The sequence below is a fragment of the Myotis lucifugus genome, unplaced genomic scaffold (assembly GCF_000147115.1).
Source record: "Myotis lucifugus unplaced genomic scaffold, Myoluc2.0 scaffold_46, whole genome shotgun sequence".
NCBI lineage: Eukaryota > Metazoa > Chordata > Mammalia > Chiroptera > Vespertilionidae > Myotis > Myotis lucifugus.
This window is the reverse complement of record NW_005871094.1, coordinates 6,371,109-6,397,120: the sequence shown is the minus strand read 5'-3', so window position 1 is coordinate 6,397,120 and position 26,012 is coordinate 6,371,109. Positions and strand designations below refer to the sequence as shown.

The 26,012-nt window shown below is 52.3% G+C and overlaps 1 protein-coding gene across 2 annotated transcripts; it reads left to right on the top strand.

Moving 5' to 3' along the window:
* The first annotated feature begins 219 nt into the window (after positions 1–219).
* CPA5 (carboxypeptidase A5) lies at positions 220–20,754 on the top strand. Of its 2 annotated transcripts, XM_006088352.3 has the most exons (11): positions 220–349; positions 1,517–1,598; positions 2,666–2,800; positions 11,860–11,958; positions 13,137–13,238; positions 14,695–14,796; positions 15,140–15,250; positions 15,631–15,721; positions 19,446–19,645; positions 19,932–20,016; positions 20,432–20,754. In XM_006088352.3, the coding sequence occupies exons 1-11, from the start codon at positions 234–236 to the stop codon at positions 20,617–20,619; spliced, it is 1,311 nt and encodes a 436-aa protein (XP_006088414.1). In that variant the 5' UTR covers positions 220–233; the 3' UTR covers positions 20,620–20,754. The 2 variants fall into 2 exon arrangements, with proteins under 2 accessions (XP_006088414.1, XP_014311006.1); XM_014455520.2 differs by lacking the exon at positions 19,932–20,016 and having other exon boundaries at positions 234–349; positions 20,432–20,593.
* Positions 20,755–26,012: the final 5,258 nt, after the last annotated feature.

The following is a 26,012-nucleotide window of genomic DNA, read 5'->3' as shown; positions in this document are numbered from 1 at the left end:
CCTTGTCTTCCTCTTTCCCTCTTTCCTCCCCCCTTTCCAGGAGAGGATTTGCCCAGAAGTGGGAAGGGGCGGCCTTAGCTCTCCCAACGCCAGTGTGTGGCTGGGCCTCCCCAGGGAGAGCCTCACGCCCATTCTCAGCCCGGGGCTGCCGGCCTCTAGGTGCTGCCGGGCCTGAGGCCTGGGCCATGCCCACGGGCCAGGCAACCCCCTGACGCTCGCCTGGAGGAGGAAGCATGCAGGGCGCCCCGGCAGGAGGCTGGGGCCCTGGGCTGCCCGCGGTGGACAGACGGACGCTCCTGGTCTGCAGCTTTATCCTGGCAGCAGCTTTGGGCCAAATGAATTTCACAGGGTGAGTGGCTGCCCCGTAGCAGAAGGGAGGACTGCCAGGCGCCCGGGGGCTGGGTGTCCCAGTGGGGAGGTGGCCGTCCGCTGGGACCTGGTCAAGGCACCCAGAGTCAGGACTTCGGTTCTCGCCCTGAACCCACTTCCAACTCCGCAATCTCCCACTCCCGTGCTCAAGGGTAGGACACACGGCTGTATTATTGTCCCGCCCCAAACCCAGAATTCTTATTCTGGGGCTCTTGGGTTAAGCTTTTAGGGCTCTAAGAACCCAGGAAATCATACATAATTTTGGGGTATGTATTTTTTTCTGGGGGAGGGTGCATAGCTTTCCTCAGATTCTTAAAGAAGTTAGTAACCCCCAAAAGACTATACCCCCTACCACAGATGGATGTAGGATTATACTCCTTTAAATAACACAAGCACCAGTATTCTACACCAGGCCAGTAAGGACACGATTTCCCAACCTCCCAAAGACCCCGCACGAGAGAGGAAGATACAAGCTTAGAGAGCAGGTCCATTGTCCACGGTCTCAGAGCCAGTCAGGGACGGGGCCAACGCCATCCCAGGCCTCAGACCCTAGAGGTCACTCTGTAGGCTGCTCAGTTCCACCGCCTCCCACTCCCCCAGGAAGACAGGAGGGAGCTCAGTTTCCCCAGAAGGCAGAGTGAGGCCGACCTCCCCTTCCCTGTCCCCAAGCTCTTGGGAGAAAGAAGTTTGGGCACCAGGTGTAGACAGACCATGGCCTTGGGACAGCTGTATGCAGAGCACTTGGGCCATCGTTTGTCCCTGTAACCCCAGTATCCTGTAACCCCACTCCTTTCTCCCTCAGTCCTTTTGTTCTTGCACCTTCCTCCACCCCCCTCATTCCTTCCCCATCTTTCTTTCCCTGTCTGGTCCTTGGGTTCATTAGTAGCACGGACGGGTTTATTTGGTCCACTGGGTGGTCTGTTCTTGGCAGAGATTGCTGGCCCCAGGATGAAGGACTTGCAGGCTTCCCAGAGCTACACGCCCTGCTGCTCAGTCCTTCAGCCTCCACGTGGCCAGGTGCCCCCCAGCCTGCCTACCAGGCCCCCTCAGCCTGGTGTCTCCTCCACGCCGCCTCCTGCAGGCAGCACAGCCTTCCAGGAACCCCTCTCAGCCGCTCCCTCCCTCTGCCCCTCCCGTGTCTTTCCAGGGACCAGGTTCTTCGAATCCTGGCCCAAAATGAGATGCAGCTTTCCCTTCTCAGGGACCTGGAGGGCCTGAAGCCCCAGAAGGTGAGGACTGCTCAGGGGTCGGGGACATGCTCTCCCTTCTCTCACAGTGGCTTGCACCTTTGGCTCCCTGGTTCCCCTCCCCAGCCCCCCAGCCCCCCACCCCCTGCCCCAAACCTGCTCTCTGATGGCTCTGCCAAACATCGCAGAACTATGGAAAAATCAACGGTGGCTCCTCTTCAGGAAAGGCTGGGAGCACTTGCCCAGAAGGCTGGGCAGCTCTTGTTGGCTTTCCCCTCTGTCCTGGATGGGACCACTGAGGGGACCCTGTGGGGGCCGCTCTGGATCCAGCTAAAATGTCCCGAAGCCACACGGGGTGGGGGGCACATCTGTCTCTGGGTGGGATGTCATGCAGCACGCAGACTGGGCACATCTGTTTGCCAATTGAAAGAACTGGAAGGGCTTCGCTTGGCAAACCTGTGTTTTATTTGGGCTCGTCCCTGTCAGATGAGCATTGGTTTCCAAGAACATTTGTCCTCTGTGAGTATTCCACAATGGAAAACATTTCCGTCAACGACTGTAATAGAGGGACTCTGTCTGAGGGCTGTTGAAACAACCAGCTATTTCTGGATGTGGCCCAGAGCCCTCGTTCCGATTTGTGTGAGTGCCCTTACCAGCCCGCTCTCGTAACGCCTTATAGTGACTCTGTCCCTTTTAGAAACTGAAAAATGGACGGAGCATTCAGATGACCTGGGACTCCGGGTGAGGCCTGTCCTACTTCTTTAGGTTTGGGGGCAGCGAGGTCTCTGTCTTCTGACCACGTTCTTGTCCATGTTCATGTTCCAGAGGAGGAGCTGTCTCTCTCTTGTAGCAACTGCTTTGGGCTCTAGGGACCTGGGCAACGTTGCAGTGTGAGCCTGGGTGATGAAAGGGCCCCGACTTAGGCACAGAGACTCAGTGACCTGGGGATCTTTTATTGTTGCGCATCTTTCTGCTCTGCCTTAGGGTTTTCATCAGGGAACGGGCCCTTTCCTCTCTGTACGAGATCACCTGGTTTTCCGGGGCGCCTACAGGGTCGTGTGTAAGGACAGGGGACACAGGCCCCCGTTTTTCTTTCCTTTGTGAACAAGGTGGACTTCTGGCGTGGCCCGGCCAGGCCCAGCCTCCCTGTGGACATGAGAGTTCCTTTCTCTGAACTGAAAGACGTCAAAGATTATCTGGAGTCTCACGGCCTCGCGTACAGCGTCATGATCGAGGACATCCAGGTGAGGGCCCGCCCGGCGCTGCCTTTCTGGTTCGGGCTCAACGTGGAGAAAAAGACCCAGGACTAAGGTGGAGAAGGGAGCCGGAGGAAGTAGCTCGGGCTTTTGTGCGGCAGCTCTGGAGGCCCCCCTTGCTTCCTGACTGCCCCTCCGGTCCCCGTGGTGTCCCAGCCATCCCCAGGGAGTCCCCTCATTCCAGAGGAGCCCAGTGTGAGCCCTGCCGTGGCTTCCCGGCCCCCCTCCACCGCAGGGCTCTCCGTCCGAGGCCCCTCTCCCGGGCAGGATTCTCCCAGGGCCATGGTCGGCAAACCGCGGCTGGCGAGCCACATGCGGCTCTTTGGCCCCTTGAGTGTGGCTCTTCCACAAAATACCACGTGCGGGTGCGCACGTACAGTGCGATTGGAACTTTGTGGCCCATGCACAGAAGTCGGTTTTCCGCCTGGGCGAGTCTATTTTGAAGATGTGGTGTTAGAAGTGGGGGGTGTGGTCCGGTGGTCCGGCGACGGGAGATGCGGCTCAGGTGGGCCTTCGGATTCGCAGCGCAGGGGGGGGGGGGGTGCGCGCGATTGATTCATGCACAAGTTGAGTGAGCCAGTCAGTCAGCAGTCTTGTGGTGCAGTGGTTAGTGCTAGTCACGTCCGCAAATCGCGCGCGGGTGACAAAAGTAAAGTTTATTAAGTTAATTTTAGGGAACGTTGTGGAGTGAAAGAAGATGTAGTGTCGAGGATTGAGAAAGGTATGTTGAGATGGTTTGGACATATAGAGAGGATGAACAAAAGGAGACAGACGAAACAAGTATACAAGACGAGTGTGGATGGGAGAGTTGGAAGGGGTCGACCTCAGTGAACGTACCTCAATCAGATTGAGGACGTTTTTAGCAAAGGCCAGCTTAGGAGTCCCCTAATTAAGTTAATCACAATGGACCTACCTATATAGTCTAAGTTTAAAAAATTGGGCTCTCAAAAGAAATTTCAATCGTTGTCCTGTTGATATTTGGCTCTGTTGACTAATGAGTTTGCCAACCACTGTCCCAGGGGAACAGCTCTGGGAGAAGTGGCTGCAGACCGGCCCTTGGGTAGGGCAAAGAGAGACTCCATCTTGGGCACCCCTTCTCCCCACGCCCCCCTGGTGGCTGCCCCTTCCAGTGTCTTTTCTGAACACTATGGAATTCTATTTCAATTGTTTTGTCTTCGAGGATGTTCCCAGGGGCCCCCTTCCTCCAACGACGTGTTGGGCACCCTCCGCAGAGGCTGTGGGGTACCTGTAGCTTTGTGTCCCTGGAGGTTCGTTCCCAAACAAGCGGTGCTGCAGCTAATCTCCTCTCCCCCGAGTGTGGGAACACAGAGTCTCCTGCGGCGCACACACTTGACACCACATGCCAGGGGATAAACGCATTAGGCGGCATTCCTTTCCCAGGCAAGCACAGGGCCGGGGCACTTAGGTCCATTCAAAGACTTTTATCCTCATCAGGCACATCTGTTTCCCGCTCCACATGTGGGGGGTGGGCTATTTCTCTAATTAAATCCCCACAAACAAAAATGGGGAAACTCCCACAGACAAGAGAGGCCACCACATCAAAAGAAATCGCGCTCCGTTCTCATTGTAGCCCATGCCTGCGTTTTGAAGTTTGCATTTCCCTGCTCCTTCTCCATCCTGGAAACCCCGCAGCATTTGGCAAACAGATATGAAAAGGTCTCTAAAAAGTTCCTGTTGGTTTCTGCACATCAGGAATAGCTCCAGAGGCACCTCTGAGCCCTGCCTCCCCCCCCCCCCCCGCCCCCCAGCTCCTTTGAAGCTGGTCCATCCTCTCTCTGTCAGCCTGTAACCTCCTCCTGCCGACCCCCTCCCCTCACTGTGGTCCCCAGCTCTGGAGTCCCTGGAGGTGGGGGGTTGGGGGGAATTTTTACTCATTTTCAGTAAAATGCCCTGGACTCTCAGCCCTAACCCAGCCAGGCAGGATTTTCACCAACTCGCTCTGTCTGCAACACATCAAGCTCCGATTGTCAGATGCGAGATCCAGTTTTGGCTTAGAGGGAGCTGGGGTGGGGGAGGCTGCCGTGCCGAGTCGATTTGTGGCGATGAAGGGAAAAGGTGTCCAGGAGGAGGAAAGCTCAGAGGCGCTAACAGGAGGGGAAGGGCTTTGCACCACTCAGGTTTCTGGCCTCCAGTCTGCTGTTCCAGCGATTAACGCAGAGGCCTGATTTCTCCTGTCTTCTGGATCTTCTCAGCCCCAGTTTTTGGCAGTGTTTCCTGCATGGTGGGCCCTCAACAACTGTCTGCTGAATTGCTCTGTTGGTAGGTTCTGGAAGAGCATGCCCAGAGGGACACACACCTCTTCCCCTGAGCCCCACAAGGCCCAGGGCCATGCTCCATATCCATCTTTATGCCCCAGAACCTACGCTAGGACCTGCCGCCTCGCTGGGGCTGAATCAATGCTGGCTGAATGAGTCGATGGGAGAAGGAAAGGAGAGAGGGCGAGCTTGCTTGATAGAACTAGGCTTTCACTTTGGCCAGAGGCCCTGGAGAGATTTGAAGAGGGACATGTCCCCCCACCCCGCCTCCCCATGGTCAGAGGGATGCTTGAGATAGAAGAGTTGGGTTCATTCATTTGGGTTCATTCATTCAACACGCAGATACAGCGGCGTGTACTCTGTGCTGGGGATCGGGCAAGGCGCTGGAAAGACAAAGATGAGAACGGGTCTGTATCCAGGGAGCTGAGTGAGGTGGGGGCGGGGAGCGGAGGGGGTGAAGCAGTGATTACAATGGAGTGGATGGGTGCACAGAGGGAGTGGAGCAGGTTGCTATGGGAGCGACTACAAGAGGCCCCGCAAGTTGCTCTGAAAAGGCGGTAATTACGGTGTGGCTGAAGAGCAGAGAGGGGGGACTGGGAGGGGAAGGGGGGCCCCAGATTGGCGATGAGGCCGGTCCAGAGCACAAAGGGCATCCTCTGCGGGGTGAAGAGGTCAAGATTTTATCCCCCAAACGGCGAGGGAGCCCGTGGAGGTCTCTGACATGGTCAGATTTGCATGGAAGAAAAATCCCTCTGACAGTGACAATGTTGAGTTGGGGACAGGAGCAGGGAGGGGGGGAAGGGTGATGAGGAAATTGCAGTGGGCCAGGCAAGAAATTATCTGATGCTGAGTGAGCTCTATTTGCATTTAATTTTTCTTCACCTCCTCGTTCTTGTCAGCCCTTTGGTTGTTGTTGTTGTTTCCTGTAGATGAGTCACCGTGGAAAAGCTTCACTTGAGCAATCAGCTCTGTGGATTTTAATGGCTTTTTTTCTGATTACAAAATTAATAAATATTCATGTTAGGTAATTTGGAAAATAGGGAAAAGCATAAAGGAGACAACAAAAATCACCCATGCTCTGAGCATCTAGAGCAAAACACAATTTAGTGTAAATATTGCTTCTCCAGTTCCCCCTCTCAACTGAATCGCTCCCATCAGCTTACAATACAGAGTTATTTATCCCACCTTAAAAAAAAATCCTCCCTTGATCCGTTTCCCCCACCTCCAGCTATCACCCAGTCTCTCCATGTCCTGTAGGGCAAGCCTAGAAATCCGCACCGGCCTGGGTCGCCCATCTTACCGGCTGCTCCTTTGCAGGGTGGTGTCCTGTTTCCCAGCTTTGTCCTTTGACCTCTTCTCTGTCCCCTCGAGGCCAAGGATCATGGCATTGAATACCATCAGCCTCCTGAATACTCCCATAGTCACAGCTCCAGCCAGACTCATATACCTCCCCTGAACTCCAGACTCACATACCTTGCTGGCATCTCAAACTTCACTGGTCCCAACCGAGCTTCCAAGGCCCCCCAGAAAGCTCTCTGCGGCCTCCCTCAGCTCAGGAAATTCTAATTTCAATTGTTGGAGTCATGCTTGACTCCTTTCTCACATCCCATAGCCAATCCATCAGCAAATCCCTATGTTACCACCTGGGCCAACACTCCTTCAGCTGTCTCCTGGATAGTTTTCTAACTGGCCTCCCTGTCCGCACCCTTATCTCCTTATTGTCTAGTCTTTTTTTGTTTGTTTGTTTTTGTTAATTTTCACCTGAGAATATTTTCTTCATTGATCTTTTTAGAGAGAGTGGAAGGGAGAGCTAGAAAGAGAGAAATATCAATGTCAGAGAGACATATCGATTGGTTGCCTCTCCCACTGATCTGGACCGGGGCCGGCGATGGAGCCTGCAACTGAGGTATGTGCCCTTGACTGGAATTGAACCCTTGACCCTTCAATCTGAGGGTTGACGCTCTAACCACTTAGCAAACTGGCTAGCTAGGGCTTTATTGCCTGGTCTTAAAACAGCAACCACACGGGTCCTTTAAAAATATTCAAGTCTAATTATATCACTCCTCTGTTTAAAACCAACTCAATGACATCCCAACTCAGAGTAAAAGCCAAAGTCCTTAAAATGGCTGTAAGGCTTGATCAGGGTTGGGGAACCTTTTTTGTGCCAAGGGCCATCTGGATATTTATAACATCATTCGCAAGCCAAACGAAATTATCAACTTAAAATTAGCCGGCTTGCCTGGCCAGCGTCGCTCAATGGTTGAGCATCGGCCTATGAACCAGGAGGTCATGGTTCAGATTCCTGGTCAGAGCACATGCCCTGGTTGTGGGCTTGATTCCCAGTGTGGGGCCTGCAGGAGGCAGCCAATCAGTGATCTCTCTCCATCATGATGTTTCTATCTCTTTCTCCCTCTCCCTTCCTCTCTGAAATCAATAAAAATATATTTTTTTAAAAAATTAGCCTGCTAGATTTGGTCAAACATTTAATTAACTCACCCCTAATGCCTTGGTAGGACCAGACCAAATGATTTCTCTGCCTTACATGGCTCACGGGCCAGGTGCCCCCCCCCCACCCCCCTGTTCTACATGATCTGAGTCCCACACTCTTCACTATTTCCCCCTTGCTCACTCTGCTTCAGACACCCGGACCTCCTTGCTGTACCTCAAACTTGCCTGACCCTTTCCTGACTAGATTCACACCTCAGGGCCTTTGCACATGCTGGTTCTTATAGTTGGAATGCTGTTTCTGCAGTTATCTGCCTGGCTTATTCCCTCACTGCTTTCAAAATCTTATTCACATGTCACCCTTTCACCTTATTTTAAAATGCACCCTTCTTCTCCATACTCCCCCAATTCCCTCCCTCCTTCCTCTGCATCATTTCTCTCCTTTTATTATCCTGTGTAATTGACTTATTTATCTTGTTTATTGTCTGTATCCCCTACTAGACTATCTTTAGTGTTCAGTGTGCTCAATAAACACTTGTTTGGAAGAGATTCCAAAATAGAAATGCTGTTGACTGGGGCGGTTGGGGGTGGGGGGCAGCTCTAAAGAGGAGAGGAGGGTCCTAGCTGGTTTGGCTCAGTGGATAGAGCATCGGCCTGTGGACTGAAGGGTCCCAAGTTTGATTCCGGTCAAGGGCATGTACCTTGGTTGCAGGCTCCTCCCCTGGTTTGGGGTGCCTGCAGGCGGCAACCAAGCGAAGTGTTTCTCTCACATTGATGTTTCTCTCTGTCTTTCCCTCTCTCTTTCCCTCTCTTTAAAAATCAATGGAAAAATATCCTCAGGTGAGGCTTTAAAAAATTGATTAAAAATAATAAATAAATAAAGAGAAGAGGAGGACAGGTAGGGATGAGTGCAGGAGAAGGCAAGGGAAGGAGGAGGCCATCAGGGGTAAGGCCCTGAGGGAGAGGCAGAGTCTGGCTGCACTAGGGGGACATGGACAGAAGGACTAATCCTTGGCGGGAGCAGGTGCTCACTGACTCACACAAGCGACCATTCATGAGCGTGCTCTGCCTTCCCGAGTCCTACACACACCACTCCCCGCGGGAGGAATCCAGATTTCCTGGTCATGCCTGGCAATGATTGCTCTATCACCGAGTCCTGGAGTCACCCCAAGAGCTACTCGTGTTGTCCTGTCATTGTCACGGTCATTGGCACAGCTAGTATTTTCTACATGTTAGGCAATGTGCTAAGCATCTTAGGCGTATTAACCCTTCTAATGTTCATGAGGACATCTGCTGAAGTGTGTGATAACATGACCCCCATGTAATGGAGACACAGAGAAATTAGTCACTTGCCCAAGTCAGGGAGAGCGTCGGGATTTCATCCGAGACAGCTGCTCCAGGCCCGGCACCCTTCGCTCTTGTGCCATCTGCCTCCTCAGAGGTTGTCGTTGTTGTTTGTGTGGTGTTGTAAGCTGCCTTTCGGGCAGTGATGCCATAGTTTAGCCTTGATCTGTCAGGGGGTCCATTCTAACACCCCCAATCTATTATCTCCCCCCCCCAACCCCCATAGGCATGGACTGTAGTTACCACCCGCCGTGTAGCTGCTATTGCAAACGTTAGGCCTGGAAGAGCAGGGCAGGGACCTTGAGGGAGGGACTGCTGTGGTCACAGAGCGGGGTCAGCGCCCCTCTTCCCTCGCGTCCCCCCCCCCCCCACTGATTCTATGAGCTGTGTCCATTTCCTGTCTGTGGTCTGAGCCCCACTGCCCAGTGAGTTCCCTCCACTGTCAACTTCACTTTTGGGGGCCCTCCGTCTCCTCCCCTCCCGCTTCCTGGAGGTGCTGTTCTTTGCTTAATGCCCCCATCCTTCCCTACTCCTGTCATAAATTAATTCACACGGAGGTATTACTTTCCCTGTCAGGTTCTGGCTTCCAGGGAGGCAAATGGCTGCCTTCTGAGGTTTCTCTCTCTCTCCCTTTCCTCTCAGAGCAGCCTGACAGGGCTGTAATTAGGCATTCCTGAGCCTGTGGCAAGACTGCATTCTTAGCCCTCCCATCCCCTTCCCTGGGCCCTGTGAGGGGAGCAAACATCTGTGTCTTTTTCGGGCCAGGGTAGATTAATGTTCCTGGAATTGGGGCCCAGCTGAGCATTCCCAGTGTGTGAGCGGTGTCAGATCCATTCACAGGGCTGCAAGGGTATTTGGAAAGATATTTGCAGTTCGGTGCCGACTTCCCATTTGCCTCCAAGCTGTTGTGTGGAACAAAGCACAGCCTGTGGGAGCTGTCTTCCTGTGGGTGTCCCTGGGCTGTGTGGGAAGAGGGGGCCCCTGGTCCTTTCTTTCCAATTTCTCCTTCCTGTCCTGCTCCTTCCCCCACCGCCGGCCTCCACCAGTCCCCAGAAAGTTAGACTTATGGATTCTTTTTTTTTTTTTTTTTTACTTATGGATTCTTTAACTTTATTCTGCTGGGGCCCGAGCAGGGACGGATGGGCCCTGAGTCCGGTGACCTGGACAGGCCTGCTCTCTCCCCTGCAGCTGCTCCCACAGCTGGCAGTGCCCGGCTCAGTGCCCGGCACACATGGGTCATGGGGGGCTGCTGAGATGTCCGTTGATTTCCTGGGAAGAAGACAAATTCCTTTTGTTAGGGCTTCCCAGGGTGGTGCTGGTGCCAGCAAGGGTCAGGACCCCTCCCACCACCTCTCACTCAACCGGCAGCCCAGCCTTGCCCAGCTGGCACCGTCCTCAGCCCAGCCAGTCCCGCCAGGAAGCACGGCAAGTACAATCGCCTCAAATGTAGTCGGTGCTCAACAAGCAATAAAATGAGCCCCAAACATGGGTTTCCAGTCCTAGCCTAACCTGTGAACCTGAGCGAGGTCGTGAGCGAGCCACTGGGGCCACAGTGCCCGGCGCAGCAGGTCCGGGGGAGGCTCTCTCCAGCCCTGGGCCTGAGGGCTCAGTGGCTGCCTCGGTATTTTCATCGCTAGGGCTTTTTTGTGTTTGTTTTAGTATTATTTATTCACGTAGACGCTCTTACTTATTGGAGTGGGATAAGGATGTTGCCCAAATGCAAAAGCAGAGAAAAGAAAAAAAGTTGTGTCAAATCCTAATTCTTCTATCCTAACAGCCATTGTTAGCGTTTTCATATATTTTTTGGCATTTTAGTGTCTTGCTGTCCTTGGCTCATGATGTCGTTCTCTCATTAATTTAAAACGCTTTTTAATTGCAAGAATAATAGGATGGACTTTTCACCTGTTGTTTACATTTTACATATTTGTTTGCTCTCTCTGTGTATACACACACACAGACACAAAGGTCTATCTATATACATACATGTATATCTACGTGTGCAGATCAGTATCTCTATATCTATCTCTATATCATCTATATCTATCTATCTATCTATCTATCTATCTATCTATCTATCTATCTATATTTTGTTAATCCTCACCCAAGGATATTTTTCAATTGATTTTTAGGGAGAGTAGAAGGGAAAGACAGAGAGAAACATCGATGTGAGAGAAACACATCCATTGGTTGCCTCCTGCATGAACCCTGACCAGGGCCGGGATGGGGGAGGAGCCTGCAACCAAGGTACGAGCCCTTTACCAAATCGAACCCGGGACCCTTTGGTCCTCAGGCTGATGCGCTATCCACTGAGCCAAACTGGCTAGGGCTATACCTATATTTATATCTATATCTAGATATAATTAAGGGGCAGTGAAGATGGTGAGTGAAAGTCTGTTGGCACTTTAATCATAATGATTTGGACTGGCTTTCTAAATGGCTTGGACACCAATTATCTAGGCCGCTTCCTGGGGGTAGAGTGGATGTTGTGGGTTGGGGAGCGCTCTGCTCCCCAGTGGTCAGTGTTCACGGCTCAGTGCAGGCCTTAACTCAACCGAATGTTCACAGAGAGCAAAGGTGATGCTGGCAGTAGAACATGGGCATCTTTTCCAAAACACGTCCATATCCATGATTACATTTTACCCCATGAGATGGGCAAGGCCGGTGTTGCTGTCCCAATGGTCACGCCGAGGAAACGAAGGCTAAGGTCCCACAGCAAGTGAGTAGCAGTGGCAGACTTAGGACACGGCTCTCTGCTCCGTGCCCTGTGCTTGTCTGGGAAATGGCATCGTGAACACCAGCTTGTCAAGCAGAAGGGTCTCCTAGAAACCCAGCGTCTCCTCTTATCTCGCAGCTCATGCTCATGGTGGCTCATTCTCCTGTGTTGATGCTGTCCTTGTGCACAGCCACCTGAGGCCGGGCTCGGAAGGGGCATGCCTGTCCCAGCCCACCCCTCCCCTCCCGACATGTGCCCCCGTCACCTAGGTGCTGCTGGACCAGGAGAGAGAGGCCATGGCGAAGTCCCGCCGGCTGGAGCGCAGCACCAGCAGCTTCAGTTACTCCTCTTACCACACCCTGGAGGAGGTAGGTCTGCTAGGTCAAGCTCCGGCCTCTGTCTTCCCTTGGGGTCCTCAGGGTCTCCAGCTTCTGGCAGAGGCTAGTGAAGGACTCTGGGGTCTATGGGAGACCGTGAACTGGCAGTTGGAGAGTGTGGAGCAGACATTGGGTGAAGGTCCGTTAGGTAGGCAGCTTCCGAGATCCAGAAGCCAGGATTCAGATCGAAGGGACCGCAGCTCAACAGTCAGCCCATGGCAGGTCCTGGACCAGAGGGATGGTCTCCTAGGTGGGACACGAAGGCAGGACCCGCCACTGGCCAGCATGGAGCAGGTAGAGGCACCTTCCTATCTAGCTCTGGCTAGGGGTCCAGGGGCCCTGACCTCACCACGACCACTCCTGGTGTTAAGTGGCCCCAGCAGTGGGAACTAGAGTGCAGAAAGGGCGGGAAGCCAGGCATGTTGGAGAGCCATTTTGTAGAACAGAGTTGCCTTCATAATCACAGTCACAGCCAGTTAGGGCAGGTATGACTGATTGTGCCTTGTCTGTAAAGGAGAATCCTCAAGGAGAGTTCAGAAGACACTAACTCAGGGCACAGCTCCCATTTCCATAGGAAGGGTGTGACATTATTGGCCCACTTTATTACCCTCTTCTTCACTCTTCCCATTTCACAAGGCCTGTAATGGAGGATCCACGTTCTTTCATATATTTGTTAATTCAATGATATGCATTGAAAGACTAAGAGAATGAATGAACATAGCCCGTCAGTGTTTACTGATATCAGAGATAAATCACCCTGCTTTCAAGTGGCTTAGAATCCAAAAGGAGCAAGGAGGCCCAAAACGACATTGCCAGGTCTATGCGACCTGTCAAATGTGGTGAATGGAAGCAAAAGAAACTTCCATCCTGAGAGAGCCTTGCAGGCCGGCCCTGGGGCACTGAGTAGGGTCAGCACATGCTGTTCTTCCAGGCAAAGTCTTTGCTCTGCCTGGTGGTGAGCAGCCCGAGAACCCAGGCCCACCACAGCCTTTTGCCTTCAGCCTGGAGGTTGTCTTCTTTTAGTTTTTGGTGTGGGTTCGTTCAGATCCGCATGAGAGGTGGGGAAGTAGTAGGGAGGGTGGGATGGGAGAAGGAGACTATTCAGAGAGGTCCTGGGGTTCACCCTCGTCTTGCTTAACTGCCCATCTGTTAAACGTCATTCCTTTCAGATATATAGCTGGATCGACAGCTTCGTCACTGAGCATGCGGATCTTGTCTCAAAAATTCAGATTGGCCACAGCTTTGAAAATCGATCCATTCTTGTCCTGAAGGTAAAAGCTAGCAGTGTTGACCACTAGACTCTACAGTGAGAGCCTCTGGCATAAGATTGAGCTCATGTGGGGTTGTGACAGGATAGGAGGTTGTTATTTATTTATTTTTTAAAATCCTCACCTGAGGATGTGTTCATTGACTTCAGAGAGAGGGGGAAGAGAGAGAGAGAGAGAGAGAGAGAGAGAGAGAGAGAGAGACATCAGTGTGAGAGACAAACATCAATCAGTTGCCTCCCGCATGAGCCCTGATTGGGAATCGAACATGAAACTCTTCGGTGCACAGGATGACACTCCAACGCACTGAACCACACCGGCCAGGGCTGAGTGGAAATTTTAGGGAAAGAGAAGATGTGTATACTCCTGTCTTGAGGTGACCCATGAACTTTGGGTTTGCGGTAATCAGGGACCCGCCCTGCAGGCATGGACAGGTGACAGTGTGGTGGCCTGGCATGTCCTGGGTCAGGAGGTAGGTGGGAGGGTTGCCACGAAGGTGAACTAGCAGCGTGGCAGGCCCCACCCTGGATCTGGGGGATGAGTGTGGGTGAGTCAGCCTTCTTCCTGTTTCCTCAGTTACTTCATCTGATAAATGGGAAGAGAGGTACGTACAGCGAGGCCTCATTTACAGATAACTGAGGTCATCTGGCTCAGGCAGCCCCACAGGTAGACCTGAGTCTCTGGGGGGACCTCCCAGCCCTTCACAAGGACCCTTGGCAACAGAGTTTGAGCAAAATTAGCAGCGCAGTGTCCTTGGTCAGGAAGGAGGAAGGATGGAGTAGAGTGTGGAACCCGCCGGAAAGCATTTCTCAGCACGTGCCCCAAAGGACACTCAGAAGCATGGACCGTGCAGGGCATTTGACATCCGGCCCTCAGAGAAGACAGGCGCTGCTGCTCTCTGCAGTGCCCGGGGGGCTCTTCTGAGGCCAAGTGGTCTCACCAAACCTCAGACCTGCCTTTGTCTGTCCCCGTGGTGACTCACCCCAGGGCCTTCCGTGTTCTTTCTTGAGTTGTCAGAAACCTTGCTACTCAAAGTGTGGTCCTCACACCCGCACCCGTGGCCGCAGCATCCGCAGGAGCTTGTTAGAAATGCCCCCCTTCAGACCCCTCCCCCCAGACACACCGCATCACAATCTGCATTTTAGTAAGATGCCCGGGGAGTTCTCGTACCCTTAACGTTGGAGAAGCACCAGAAGTGTCTACGATACTTACAGGCGGGGGCAATTCTGTGCTTCTGGCCGGGTCACGGCTCGCCCGGAGCAGTACGGTGCTGCCAGGATTCAGGCACGTGTGCACTTCATGGGCTCACGCACAGGAACCTGCACACACAGCCCCCCATCTCGGGCATCTAGGATCACCCCAGACAGTGAGGATACACCCGGGGCCTCCTTCCCGGCAGCCCAGGGACAGCCGTGTAGCTGCCTCCGTTCAAACTTGTATGGGTCCCGGTGCTTTCCCCCAGTTTAGCACCGGCGGTTCTGAGCGCCAGGCCATCTGGATCGACACTGGAATTCACTCCCGGGAGTGGGTCACCCATGCCACCGGCATCTGGATTGCCAAGCAGGTCAGCACGGAGGATGGGGGCTGGGGCAGGGGGCGGGGGCTGCTTGACTATTTAAGGGCTCCTCCAGATGAAATATTATACTTGGTTTTTTTAAAACTCGGGGTGCTCTCTGCCCTTTGGAGCAGCTGCCAGCTGGTCTTTTGCAGCACAGAGCTCCCATCTAGCCTCTGCCTTTTATTTGCTTAAAACCCAAGCCTTTGCCTCTGTACGAAGGATGTGCCTCATGGCCTGACGTCCTCGCTGCCTGCAGCACTGGCTGTGCAAATGTCCTGCCCCACCTCGGAGGAGAGCCCAGCGGGGCCTTCCGCCCCTCACCCCGTCCCGCTCTGTTTTTTTCTTGCAGATTGTCAGTGACCACGGCAAAGATTACATCCTGACAAGCCTCTTGAACACCATGGACATCTTCCTGGAGATTGTCTCCAACCCTGACGGCTTTGCTTTTACCCACAGCATGGTGAGGGCGCCTGGGCGGGAGGGGGTCAGGGGCGCTGGGGGGTGGAGGAAAGGTCGCTTCTGCTTTGGGGAGCTGAGCTGAGGTTCCCTTGGGGCCCGCCTGCCCCTCGGGTTCCTTGCAGAGTCTCACCGAGGAAGGTGGGCCGCTCAGGACTGAAGCCGCAGCCCTTGTCCTCCGACCTCCCGCTTGCACCCTGGCTTTAACCGCAAAGAGTCTGACCTGCAGCCTGGGTCCAGCCCCATGCCCCCTGCTCCTGCCCCAGCGATTCCTTCACTTTGTCCTCCCTGTCCCACCAGACCCTCCTTCCTAGGCCAGGCTGCCAGGGGCTCCCACCCTGGGAATGGGCTCAGTAATGAGGTCATCGTCCTGGGCTTTCTCAGAACCGCTTGTGGCGGAAGAACAAGTCCAACCAACCCGGAATCGCCTGCATTGGTGTGGATCTGAACAGGAACTGGAGGTCGGGCTTTGGAGGTAGGGCATCTGCCGGACCTGCGGGCGGGGCCGGGGAAGGACTTGGTCCTTGACGCGTCTCCCACACAGTCAGATGATGGTGACCCTTGACTTGGGAGGCAATGTAGTTGGCTCACGGAAGTGAGTCGTGGCCAGGGACAGGCGAGCGCGTGCCTAGGACTGGCTGTGAGATACGGGGACAGGTTGCACACGTGTGGGAAATGTACGCATGTGCTAAGCCCCCATGAGAAACATGGAAACAGCGTAACTGCAAAGGCCAAATCTGAAATACGCAGAGAAGGGCTTAAGGAGGTACCAGGTCATCTTGCTGGTTGTTTAAAATTCAGAGTTTATGATGCCCCTGAAATGCCTCGAGCCTTTCTTGAAGAGAGCAGGCCACAAGAAAATGCCTCCAAACTCATTTCCTGAGAGCTGCGCCCTGAAATTTGCCCTCTGGGGAGACCGGAACAATACTTCAAACATAGAATAAGCCAATTCCTTATCATCAATACCACTTGAGCCTGTTTTTATTTTTTTATTTTTGACCCAATGACTTTGTAACCCTGAGCTGCTGGCGGGGTTTATCTGCTGGACTGTATGAGTCCAGGGAGGGTGGGCAGCTTCCTCCCGGTTCCCTGGTATTCTTCCTGATTATTCCCTTACCATGCCAGGCGCATGGGGACCGGATGAGGAAACGGAGGCCTCCAGAAAGCCCAGAGACGAGTATGTGGACCTGGGAACCCAGCACTTTAATGGGTGGGAGGCTGGGTCTAGCTAGGACAGTGTCCAGGGGAGAGATTGCATGGCCACAGCCCTTGGCCCCAGATGTGGCACCCGCACCATGCTGGGGGCTGGGGTGGGTGGGTCGGGGTTTGGCTCCACAGGAGACAGTGCCATTGCTGTTAAAAAGCAGATCTGGATAGAGCATCGGCCTGCAGACTGAAAGGTCCCGGGTTCGATTCCGGTCAAGGGCATGTACCTTGGTTGCGGGCACATCCCTAGTAGGAGGAGTGCAGGAGGCAGCTGATTGATGTTTCTCTCTCATCGATGTTTCTAACTCGCTATCCCTCTCCCTTCCTCTCTGTAAAAAAATCAATAAAATATATTTTAAGAAAAAAGCGCAGATCTACAGTTGGGTGGCTAAAGCAAGGAGATAGAACATTCTAGATCCGGATGCCTGCCACTTTGAAAACCTGGCTTCTTTGAGTCGGCTCTCATTGAAAAGTAAGGGCAGCTCTGAAGCATCCAGGGAGAAGCCCCCCAGTCCACACTGTGGGGGTTTCCTGAGAGCTGAGGCTGTGTGTGTTCGCCTGTGTAAGGGAACACAACTGTGTAAAATTGGGCATTTCCACCTCCAAATGGCCGGACACCTGCCCCAAGCAGTCATCCACGCCGTCCCTTGGAACCGGCTGAAGTGTGTACCCACAGACCCTGAGACGGACTGGCTAGAAAGACAAATTACTTCTTTAAAAAATGTTTGTTGTTTCACCACAGGAAAAAAAAATCAATATACACACAATGTAATATATATATATATATATATATATATATATATATATATATATATATATATATATATGAAAATGCCCTGAGGGGACAAAAAGCTCCCATAATCCCACTACTCAAAGATTGCTGCTTTTAATAATTTACCATGTCTTTCCAGAGATTTCCCCTTGCTACAAATTACATTTTTAGAGAAGGAAAAATAAATAGCTAATGAATCCATTAGCAGGTACTTGTGAAACAGGCAGGCGCAGAGGGCTTTGTGAGCGGCAGAGAGAGGCAGGCAGCTAATTCCCATTTGGTCAGGGGAAGATTAGTTTATTCTGCTCAGCTCAAACCAGAACTAATGGCCTGAAGTGTTCCTCCATATTTGGGCAAAGCCACCTGGTCGTTGGCAGGGGAACGGCTTTCCATGCGTGGGCTGCAAATGCAGACAAAGCTCTCCGCCTCCCCCGCTCTGCTCATCTGTTGCTATTTGTCATTCATCAAGTGTAGCAGGTGCAGGAGCTCCTGGGAGACACAACAATCAGGGCCCCTGTTAGCTGGCGGACTCCAGCCTGGGGCTGCTCCTCACACCCTGGCTCCCTGCAAGCACATCCCTTCCAGCTCGGGTCCCCTCCCCAGGTGAGGACCTGAAGACCAAGAGGGGATGCGCTTCCGGTGACAGAATGGCCTCTGGCCAGGAATAACAGTGTGTCTGGGTTGGTGACTTTTGTTTATGGTTTTATTATTACCTTAATTTAACTGCCGCATAATGAGTAATCTGTAGATCATCCCTCCCACACACACCGCCCTCACCTGCACTCTTGGGGAGGAGCGGTTTGCTGCAGTCTCAGAGCAGCATCTGAACTGGTCCATGGGCCAGCCCCCAGCTCTCCAGCCAGCCCTCTGCCCTGGGGGTTAAAAGAGGTGCTCTGGCACCCGCAGGAACCTCGATATTGGAGCGACCCTTGGCCTCTGGACCAGGCTTGTGTGTAGTCATTTCAGGGGGGACGAACGAGAGGAGAAACTGGGATGGTTCTTCCCAAATGTGTTTCTAACCCACAAATCTTGACCAGCCCAGCCCAGCCCTCCACAACATGGCCCTTTGGGAGGGAGGAAAACAAAATAGGAGGAAAGAGGTAGGGGGCAAAGAATCTAGGAGGAGATGGGGACAAATTAAATTTGTGAACAAAATAGAGGCACAGCTCCTCTTTGCCCTCTCCTCGAATTTAGGACCCCAAGAAGAAATTTCAAAGACTTGTTATATCTGTGGTTCCCAGACCAGCCTCGGGTAACTATGGAGATCTATTCTCTCTTTTCCTGGCCCTCAGTCCATGTGGCTCCTGGGGCTGTAGCTCTGGCACAGCTTGAGCAGACACTGAGTTCGAGCTCTCAACTGACCTAAGCCTTCCCCATGGCAATGGAAGGATGGCAATGAAGGGTCAGCTCAAAGGGGTCATTGCTCGTAGGGGAAGCTGGGGTTGGAGACCTAGAGTTTCCTCTGGAGGCGACTGCTGAGGCAGGCTCACCTCTTTAATGGAACCACAGTCAGGACTTACCCAAAAGACAAACCCAGGGAGCTCCTTACAGGAATTGCTGAGTCGCAGTGTGGTATTAGATTAGGGTGTGCAGCAGTAACAAATGCCCTCCAAATCCCAGTGGCTCAGCACAATAAAAGTTTGTTTTTCATGCACACAAAGTCCAATGTGGGCAGTGACTCTCGTTGGCAGGTCTCTTCCGATGGTGACGGAGGGATCCAGGACACTTCCTCCATCTAGAGCAGTGGTTCTCAACCTTCCTAATGCCGCGACCCTTTAATACAGTTCCTCATGTTGTGGTGACCCCCCATCTCATTGTTACAAATCGAACATAATTAAAGCATAGTGATTAATCACAAAAACAATATGTAATTATATATGTGTTTTCCGATGGTCTTAGGCGACCCCTGTGAAAGGGTCATTCGACCCCCAAAGGGGTCGCGACCCACAGGTTGAGAACCGCTGATCTAGAGTTTTTTGCTTCCAACCACACACCATCAGAAGTGAGTATGAAGAAGTCATGCCTACCCTTAACCGCCTCGAACTAGAAGTGACACATCATTACTGCACACATTGTCATGGTCAGGAGTAGTCACATGGCCTCAACCAAACTGCAAAGGAGGCTGGGAAATGTAGAGAATAGATGGGTATTTTGTGAGCGCTAAGTGTCCTTCTGAAACCGGGGAGTCTGAACCCTTTGGGTGGTTTCGTTTGACTTCCAGGAAATGGTTCTAAGGACAATCCATGCTCAGAGACGTATCACGGGCCCTACCCGCACTCGGAGCCAGAGGTGTCTGCCATTGCGAACTTCATCACCGCCCACGGGAACATCAAGGCTCTGATTTCCATCCACAGCTACTCTCAGATGCTCATGTACCCTTATGGCCACTCACTGGAGCCTATTTCAAACCAGGAGGAGTTGGTGAGATTGGCCACTTAGGGCTTGGGGGAGGCATCTGGCAGACTCCCAGCGGGCGCAGGCCCTCACTCTGAAACAAGGGTCTGGACAAGTGACCTCATGGTAGGGAGGAGGAGGGAGCTCAGTTTCATGTGCGGTCACGTCCAAAGTTGGAGGTTCTGTGTTCCCTTCTCACGAGAGCCATCTACACATGCAACTTCCAGGACTCCCAACTCGCTGCTTCTCAGCAGCTGGTAAGGGTGTGGGGTGTGGGGAGCCCCAGCCTCACCCTCTGGATGTCATCCTGCAGTACAATCTTGCCAAGAGAGCAGTGCAGGCCCTGTACGAGGTCCACGGGATCAAGTACCTTTACGGCAGCATCAGCACCACCCTCTGTGAGTGAGCCTTCCCCTGGCTGCTTCTTCAGGCACCACATCCACCCGGGGCGGGCAGGTGTAGGCTCTGGGCTGTCTGGCGGGCCTGGCTGGTCACGGCAGTGCTGTAGGTCTAGCTGGGCCAGAGCTGATTTCCTAACCAGGGAGCTGTTTCTTTACTGCATTCACTAGTGCACAGCTCCCAATGCCTGGCTTTCTGTAGCATCCCTGGAGGGCAAAGATCCCATGCCTAGCAGTCTTAAGGTTTGCGGGGCAGAGAACGGGCTGGGTGAGCAGGGTGTGGCCCAAGTGAAGGCCTGGGTTGGGAGGCTTGGTGGGTCTGAGGTGGGTTGGGGTTTGGCCTCCAGGCTCACTTTTCTTGGGGCCACACCCTGTTCTTCCATTCGGGGGCCTTTCCTTGCCCTTTTGTATCCAGATGTGGCCAGTGGGATCACTGTGGACTGGGCCTATGACAGTGGCATCAAGTACTCCTTCAGCTTTGAGCTCCGGGACACTGGGCGCTACGGCTTCCTGTTACCGGCCACACAGATCATCCCCACGGCCCAGGAGACGTGGATGGCGATTCGGACCATCTTGAAGCACACCCTGAGGCACCCCTACTAGCAGCATGATCGAGGGCAGAGCAGGAGAGGTCATCCTCCTCCCCAAGGCCTGGGGCTCCTCCTGAACCCCAAATTATACACCCCTTCCTGCAGACCCTGCCACGACCCCTTAGACAATAAACCAAGTTTACCAGGCTTGGTGGCCTCTTGCACTGGCCACCACCCCGTTGGACTCAGCATTGAGGAGGGGGCAGTGACAGCTAGAAAAGCCTCTTCTCTCCCCAGGTGTTCAGGAGGATGAGGTCTTGCCTTTTCTCCTCTGGCAACATTCTCAGGGCCCAGAACAGATAACTCACCCCCTAGGCCAGTGATGGCGAACCTATGACACGCGTGTCAGAGGTGACACGCGAACTCATTTTTTTGGTCGATTTTTCTTTGTTAAATGGCATTTAAATATATAAAATAAATATCAAAAATATAAATCTTTGTTTTACTATGGTTAAAAATATCAAAAAATTTCTATATGTGACACGGCACCAGAGTTAAGTTAGGGTTTTTCAAAATGCTGACACGCCGAGCTCAAAAGGTTCGCCATCACTGCCTTAGGAGCTGCTAACAGACACATTGTCCTCTTAGTGGTATTTACATCTCAAGATGACCCCGAGGGGACAATGTTTGATCTAAGAGTGGATCTCCAGTGCTGGCATTTCCAGCATCTTGGGGGAGAGGTGGGCACAGAGAGGCAGCCTTCTTCTCTTCCTGCTTCACTGCCCGTGCTGGTTAGGGGCAGGGGGCACATTTCAGAGGCCCCACTCAGAAGATCCCACTCACCCCGTAAGATCCCACTCACCCGGTAAATGAAACCGAGCGAGTCACTGGTGTGACCTGCTCCTGCTGGGCGCCCTCATAGGCTTCCCTAGTCTCGGAAACACAGAGTGAGAGCCTATCAGAGCCAGCACAGCAAAGCACTGCACATTCAGGGAGAAGAAGTCCCTTCTCCTCCTCTTCCCCGTGTCATCATGGTGGTCATGCACTTAGCAGTTAGCTCAGGCCAGGCCATGTGCTAAGTAAACACTTTATTAAGGGAGAGAAAGGGGCATAGACGAAATATCACCCCTTTCTCTCCCCCATCCTCAGGCTTCCTTATACCTTTTGATTTCCCCGCCGCCACCACTGGGGAGCAGAGTAATGGGTCTATGTGCCCTGCCTTCAGGTAAGGGCAGGTACCCCCAAGAAGCAAGAGGCCAGCTGGAGAGCTGAATGGATTTGGGTAAATCTGAAGCAGAAAGCAAGACTTTTTATTCATAAGGGCCAGACTTTGGTTGTTGTTGTAAAAGAAAAGGATTGTGGGTATCCCTGGGTTGGCCCCTGCAGGATGCAGAACACAGGGTTTTACTATAAATCACAGACAAGGAAGAAAGCGGGGTGAAATCAGGACAAGTCCCCCTTTTCATCCAACCTGTCAAAGAACAGAGGTTGGACCAGTTAATGGAAGGAGGAGATCAGTGGTGATTAAAACTATAGGTCAGGCCCATTCCAATATGGCACGTGAGCGGTAGCTAAATAATTATTGAGCAAGGGGTCTGGACAAATGATTAGAGCCAGGGATTTGGCTGGGGACACCTCAGTGGCGCAGCTGTGGAGAGCTCTGAGCAAATAAACGAGAAGGGTCCAGGTAAGGAGGCCCAGGTAGAGGCAGGAAGGCCAAGCCCCGGGGAGAGGCCAGAGCCCAGGTCCAGAGGTGCCAGGTGCGAGGCCTGGGGAAGTCAGGGTACCGAACCCCTGAAGGACACAGAACATCTCCAGGGGATGAGCCAGCAGCAGAGGAGGAGAGAATCTCCATTCGGGCTGCAGTTTCCCGAAAGAGACGGAGGATTTTTCAAGCTGGAAGTTGTGTGAGCGATCTAGAATTTCAAAGCTGCAGTTTTCTGCTCTTCGTGGAAATACGAGGTCATGGGCTAAGTGAATATGAACTGCACATAAATAAATCGAGTTATACCTGTGCACACTGGAGTCTGTGACTTTAACGTTTATGCCCTCTGCATAAATATTTGTATTTCGTCCTCACGGGGAGGATATTATTGGTATTAATAAGCTCATTTTTCAGTTAAGGAAAGCACCATTTGGAGAGGTTTAAAAAACCGTTCAAGGCCACACGGATGGAAAGTTGTTGAAGGACATTTGAACTTGGGTTTTTTCTAAAAACAAAATCCCCGTCACAAGACCACTCTTTGGCCACACCTGCAGCAGAGTTCGTGGGGAGTCATTTAACATGAATATTTTTGTGTTCCACCCCCAGGCTGAAACGGAATCTTTGGGGTGGACTCCTCAGTTCAGCATTTTTTCCATCTGCCCAGGAGGTCAGAGGTCCCTTAAAAGCTGATCCCTGCTCGCCTGCCTCCCAGAGGGAACATGCTGGCATCTTCCAGGGGAGCCCGGGCTTTGGTCTCCCACCCCCTGCATGGCCCATTAGGGCTGAAGGTGGCTGCAACAGTGCGAGGCTGGTCATCCTCCTCCAAAATATTCCCAAAGGGCTGCATGGCCCTGGACTAAAGCAGTGTGGTCTGCAGACCACAGGCAGCAGCACCCGGAAGCTTGTGGGAGATGCAAATTCTTGGGCCACCCCAGACCTACGGAGCCAGACTCTGTGGGGAGGGACCCAGGTGACGCTGAGTTGGAGACGCACTGCCCTAGAGGCAGGAGTATCTGGACTCTGGTGGATTTCCCAGGGACAGTGAGAACAATAAACCCGTTTCTAGCACTTACTATGTGCTAGGCATGGTTCCAAATGCACGACAGGATTCAACACATGGCCTCCTCTCAGCTCTAAGAGGCAGGGCTATTACCGTCCTTGTTTTCAGCGGAGGAAGCTCAGAGAGGATAGTGGCAAAAGGGCGCGCAGCCCTGAGTGCCAAGCCTGGGACTAGCCTTCAGGTTGCCTGAGTCATATGCCCAAAGCCCCTTTGGACGATGGGCTGGGAGCCTTTCTCACAGCCATGTTGGCATGATCTGTGTGCAGCTAATACCCCACAAAAGTTGGGGCTGAAACTGCTTTTCGGGTGGATACCTCCTGAGAATGCAACTTTCTCCTTAAAATCCTCCAATGACTTAAAATAAAACCTGCCCCAGGTGCGCCATGGCTGGCCCTGCCTACCTCTCCCGTCTTGTTTCACTACCTTGCTCACCAGCTCCAAGTTCACAGGCTTCCTCTCAATTCCTTCCACTCCTTCCCAGCCAGAGGCCTTCGCATGGGTGGTTCCTTCCTGTCTGGAATATTCTTCTCATTCTTTCTTCAAACAGCCACTTCTTAAGTTTTCCCCTTCAATATCATTTCCTCATTAGTCCTTCTAGGCCAGGGGTGGGCAAACTTTTTGACTCGAGGGCCACAATGGGTTCTTAAACTGGACGGGAGGGCCGGAACAAAAGCATGGATGGAGTGTTTGTGTGAACTAATATAAATTCAAAGTAAACATCATTACATAAAAGGGTACAGTCTTCTCATTCTTTCTTCAGACAGCCACTTCTTAAGTTTTCCCCTTCAATATCCTTTCCTCACTCGTCCTTCTAGGCCCACCCACTGGAAGCAGATCTATTATTCTATTTTCCAAGGCCTTGTTTATTTTCTCTATAGCAATGATAGTAATTAATGGATGCCTTTGTCTATTTGTTATTGTTTGTCTCCACCACTGATTTGAGACTCTAGGAGAGTAGGGACCATGTCTGGGCTCTTCATCCTCACTCAGTTCCTCACTCAGGCACATAGTAGGTACTAAATATTTGTTGAAGGATTGTTGCTCCTCCTCATCCTCGTACAAATTAGGACTAGAGTTAGCATTATGTGACAGAAAGCCACTTCACAGTGGGTTAACCAGATCAGGGGCTTCTTTCTATCACAGAACAGGAAGTCATCCGAAGTGGGCCGTTCCCTCTAGTTCAGCGACGCCTTCATGCACTGGCGACCCGGACGCCTGTGGCCTGATCTGTGTTGCCACTCTGCTGTCGTTCTAACCCCTAGATTACCTCCATCATATAACTGAAGTCCAGGCAGGAGAGGCGAGGGGCAAAAAATGTGAGCCAGCTCTGGATTTAAACTCACATCGTATTGGCTGGGACTGTGTCGGGTGGCCATGCCCAGGTGTAAGGGCTCCTTGCTCCCCAAATGACACTTGGGGTTCTGCTGGTCTGGAGGAAGGGGAGATGGACATGGGGAGGGCAGCCGGCAGAGTCTGCCGCAGATGCTCTGAAGGGGCCTCCACATCAGTTTCTTTCTCGTTTATCAAGTGACTGACTTAATTATAAGCTGCGGAACGCTCCAGATCACCGGTTCTCAACCTGTGGGTCGCGACCCCTTTGGCGGTGGAACGACCCTTTCACAGGGGTCGCCTAAGACCATCCTGCATATCAGATATTTACATGACGATTCATAACAGTAGCAACATTACAGTTATGAAGTAGCAACGAAAATAATTTTATGGTTGGGTCACAACATGAGGAACTGTATTTAAAGGGCCAGAAGGTTGAGAACCACTGCTCCAGATGAAAGGGTCCTTTAAAGGCTGCTAGTCCAGCGTCCTTGTTTTGTAGTTATAAAAACAGGGAGCCTCTGGATCATCCAATTTACTCAAGGTCCCACATGCACCCAGGCAGGGTCTCCCTCCCAGGACGGGACCCCCTCAGCAAACCCAGGGAGGCGGTTAAGTTGATCAAATAAAAGCTCAAGACTTAGACACGTAAGTTTTAGAGATATTACAGAATAATCTCTTTTTCATAGAACCTTAACTTTCAAAAAAATTTATTTCCTAGGTATAGAATGCTAAACAAGGTTCAGTTTCTCTACATCCAGCTTCGTGTTTTTTTTTCCCCTCCCAACAAACTGCTCCTTTTAGGTATGTTTTTTCATCCTTTTCACCAGTAAAATTTATGAGCATTTATTTAAAGGAAAAAAACACTGGAAAAACTGGAGAGAGAAAGAGCGATTATACATATGGAAAGCCATAAAGAACCACAGTGAATGTTCTGCGGTTAGTGCTTTCTTAAAAAAACAAACCAGGCGGCGGTTTGGAATGTGAAAGAGTCCTGTGTGCGGGCAGGCGGGGGCCGGGCCATGGGCCGTGGCCGGGCTCCAGGAGGCCCGTGAGGGGCACCCCAGCCTCTTCTGTCTCCCCTCTGACAGCCTCAGACAAAGCCAGAGAGAAAATGACTTTACCAAAAAATTTTTAATTTAAAAAAGCTTCTTTATTTAAAAAAATCTGTAGAAACCTAAGAAGGCCCAGGCAGCCATTTAGTGTGAGCTGAGAGAGAATCCCCCAACGGGCCTGTCAGTGCTCCCCAGACTGGAGAGGCCACACCACAACGAGCGTGTGTGTGTGTGTGTGTGTGTGTGTGTGTATGCATGTGTGTGTGTGAGTGTGTGTGTGTGTGAGAGAGAGCATGTGTGTGTAAGCGTGTATGTGA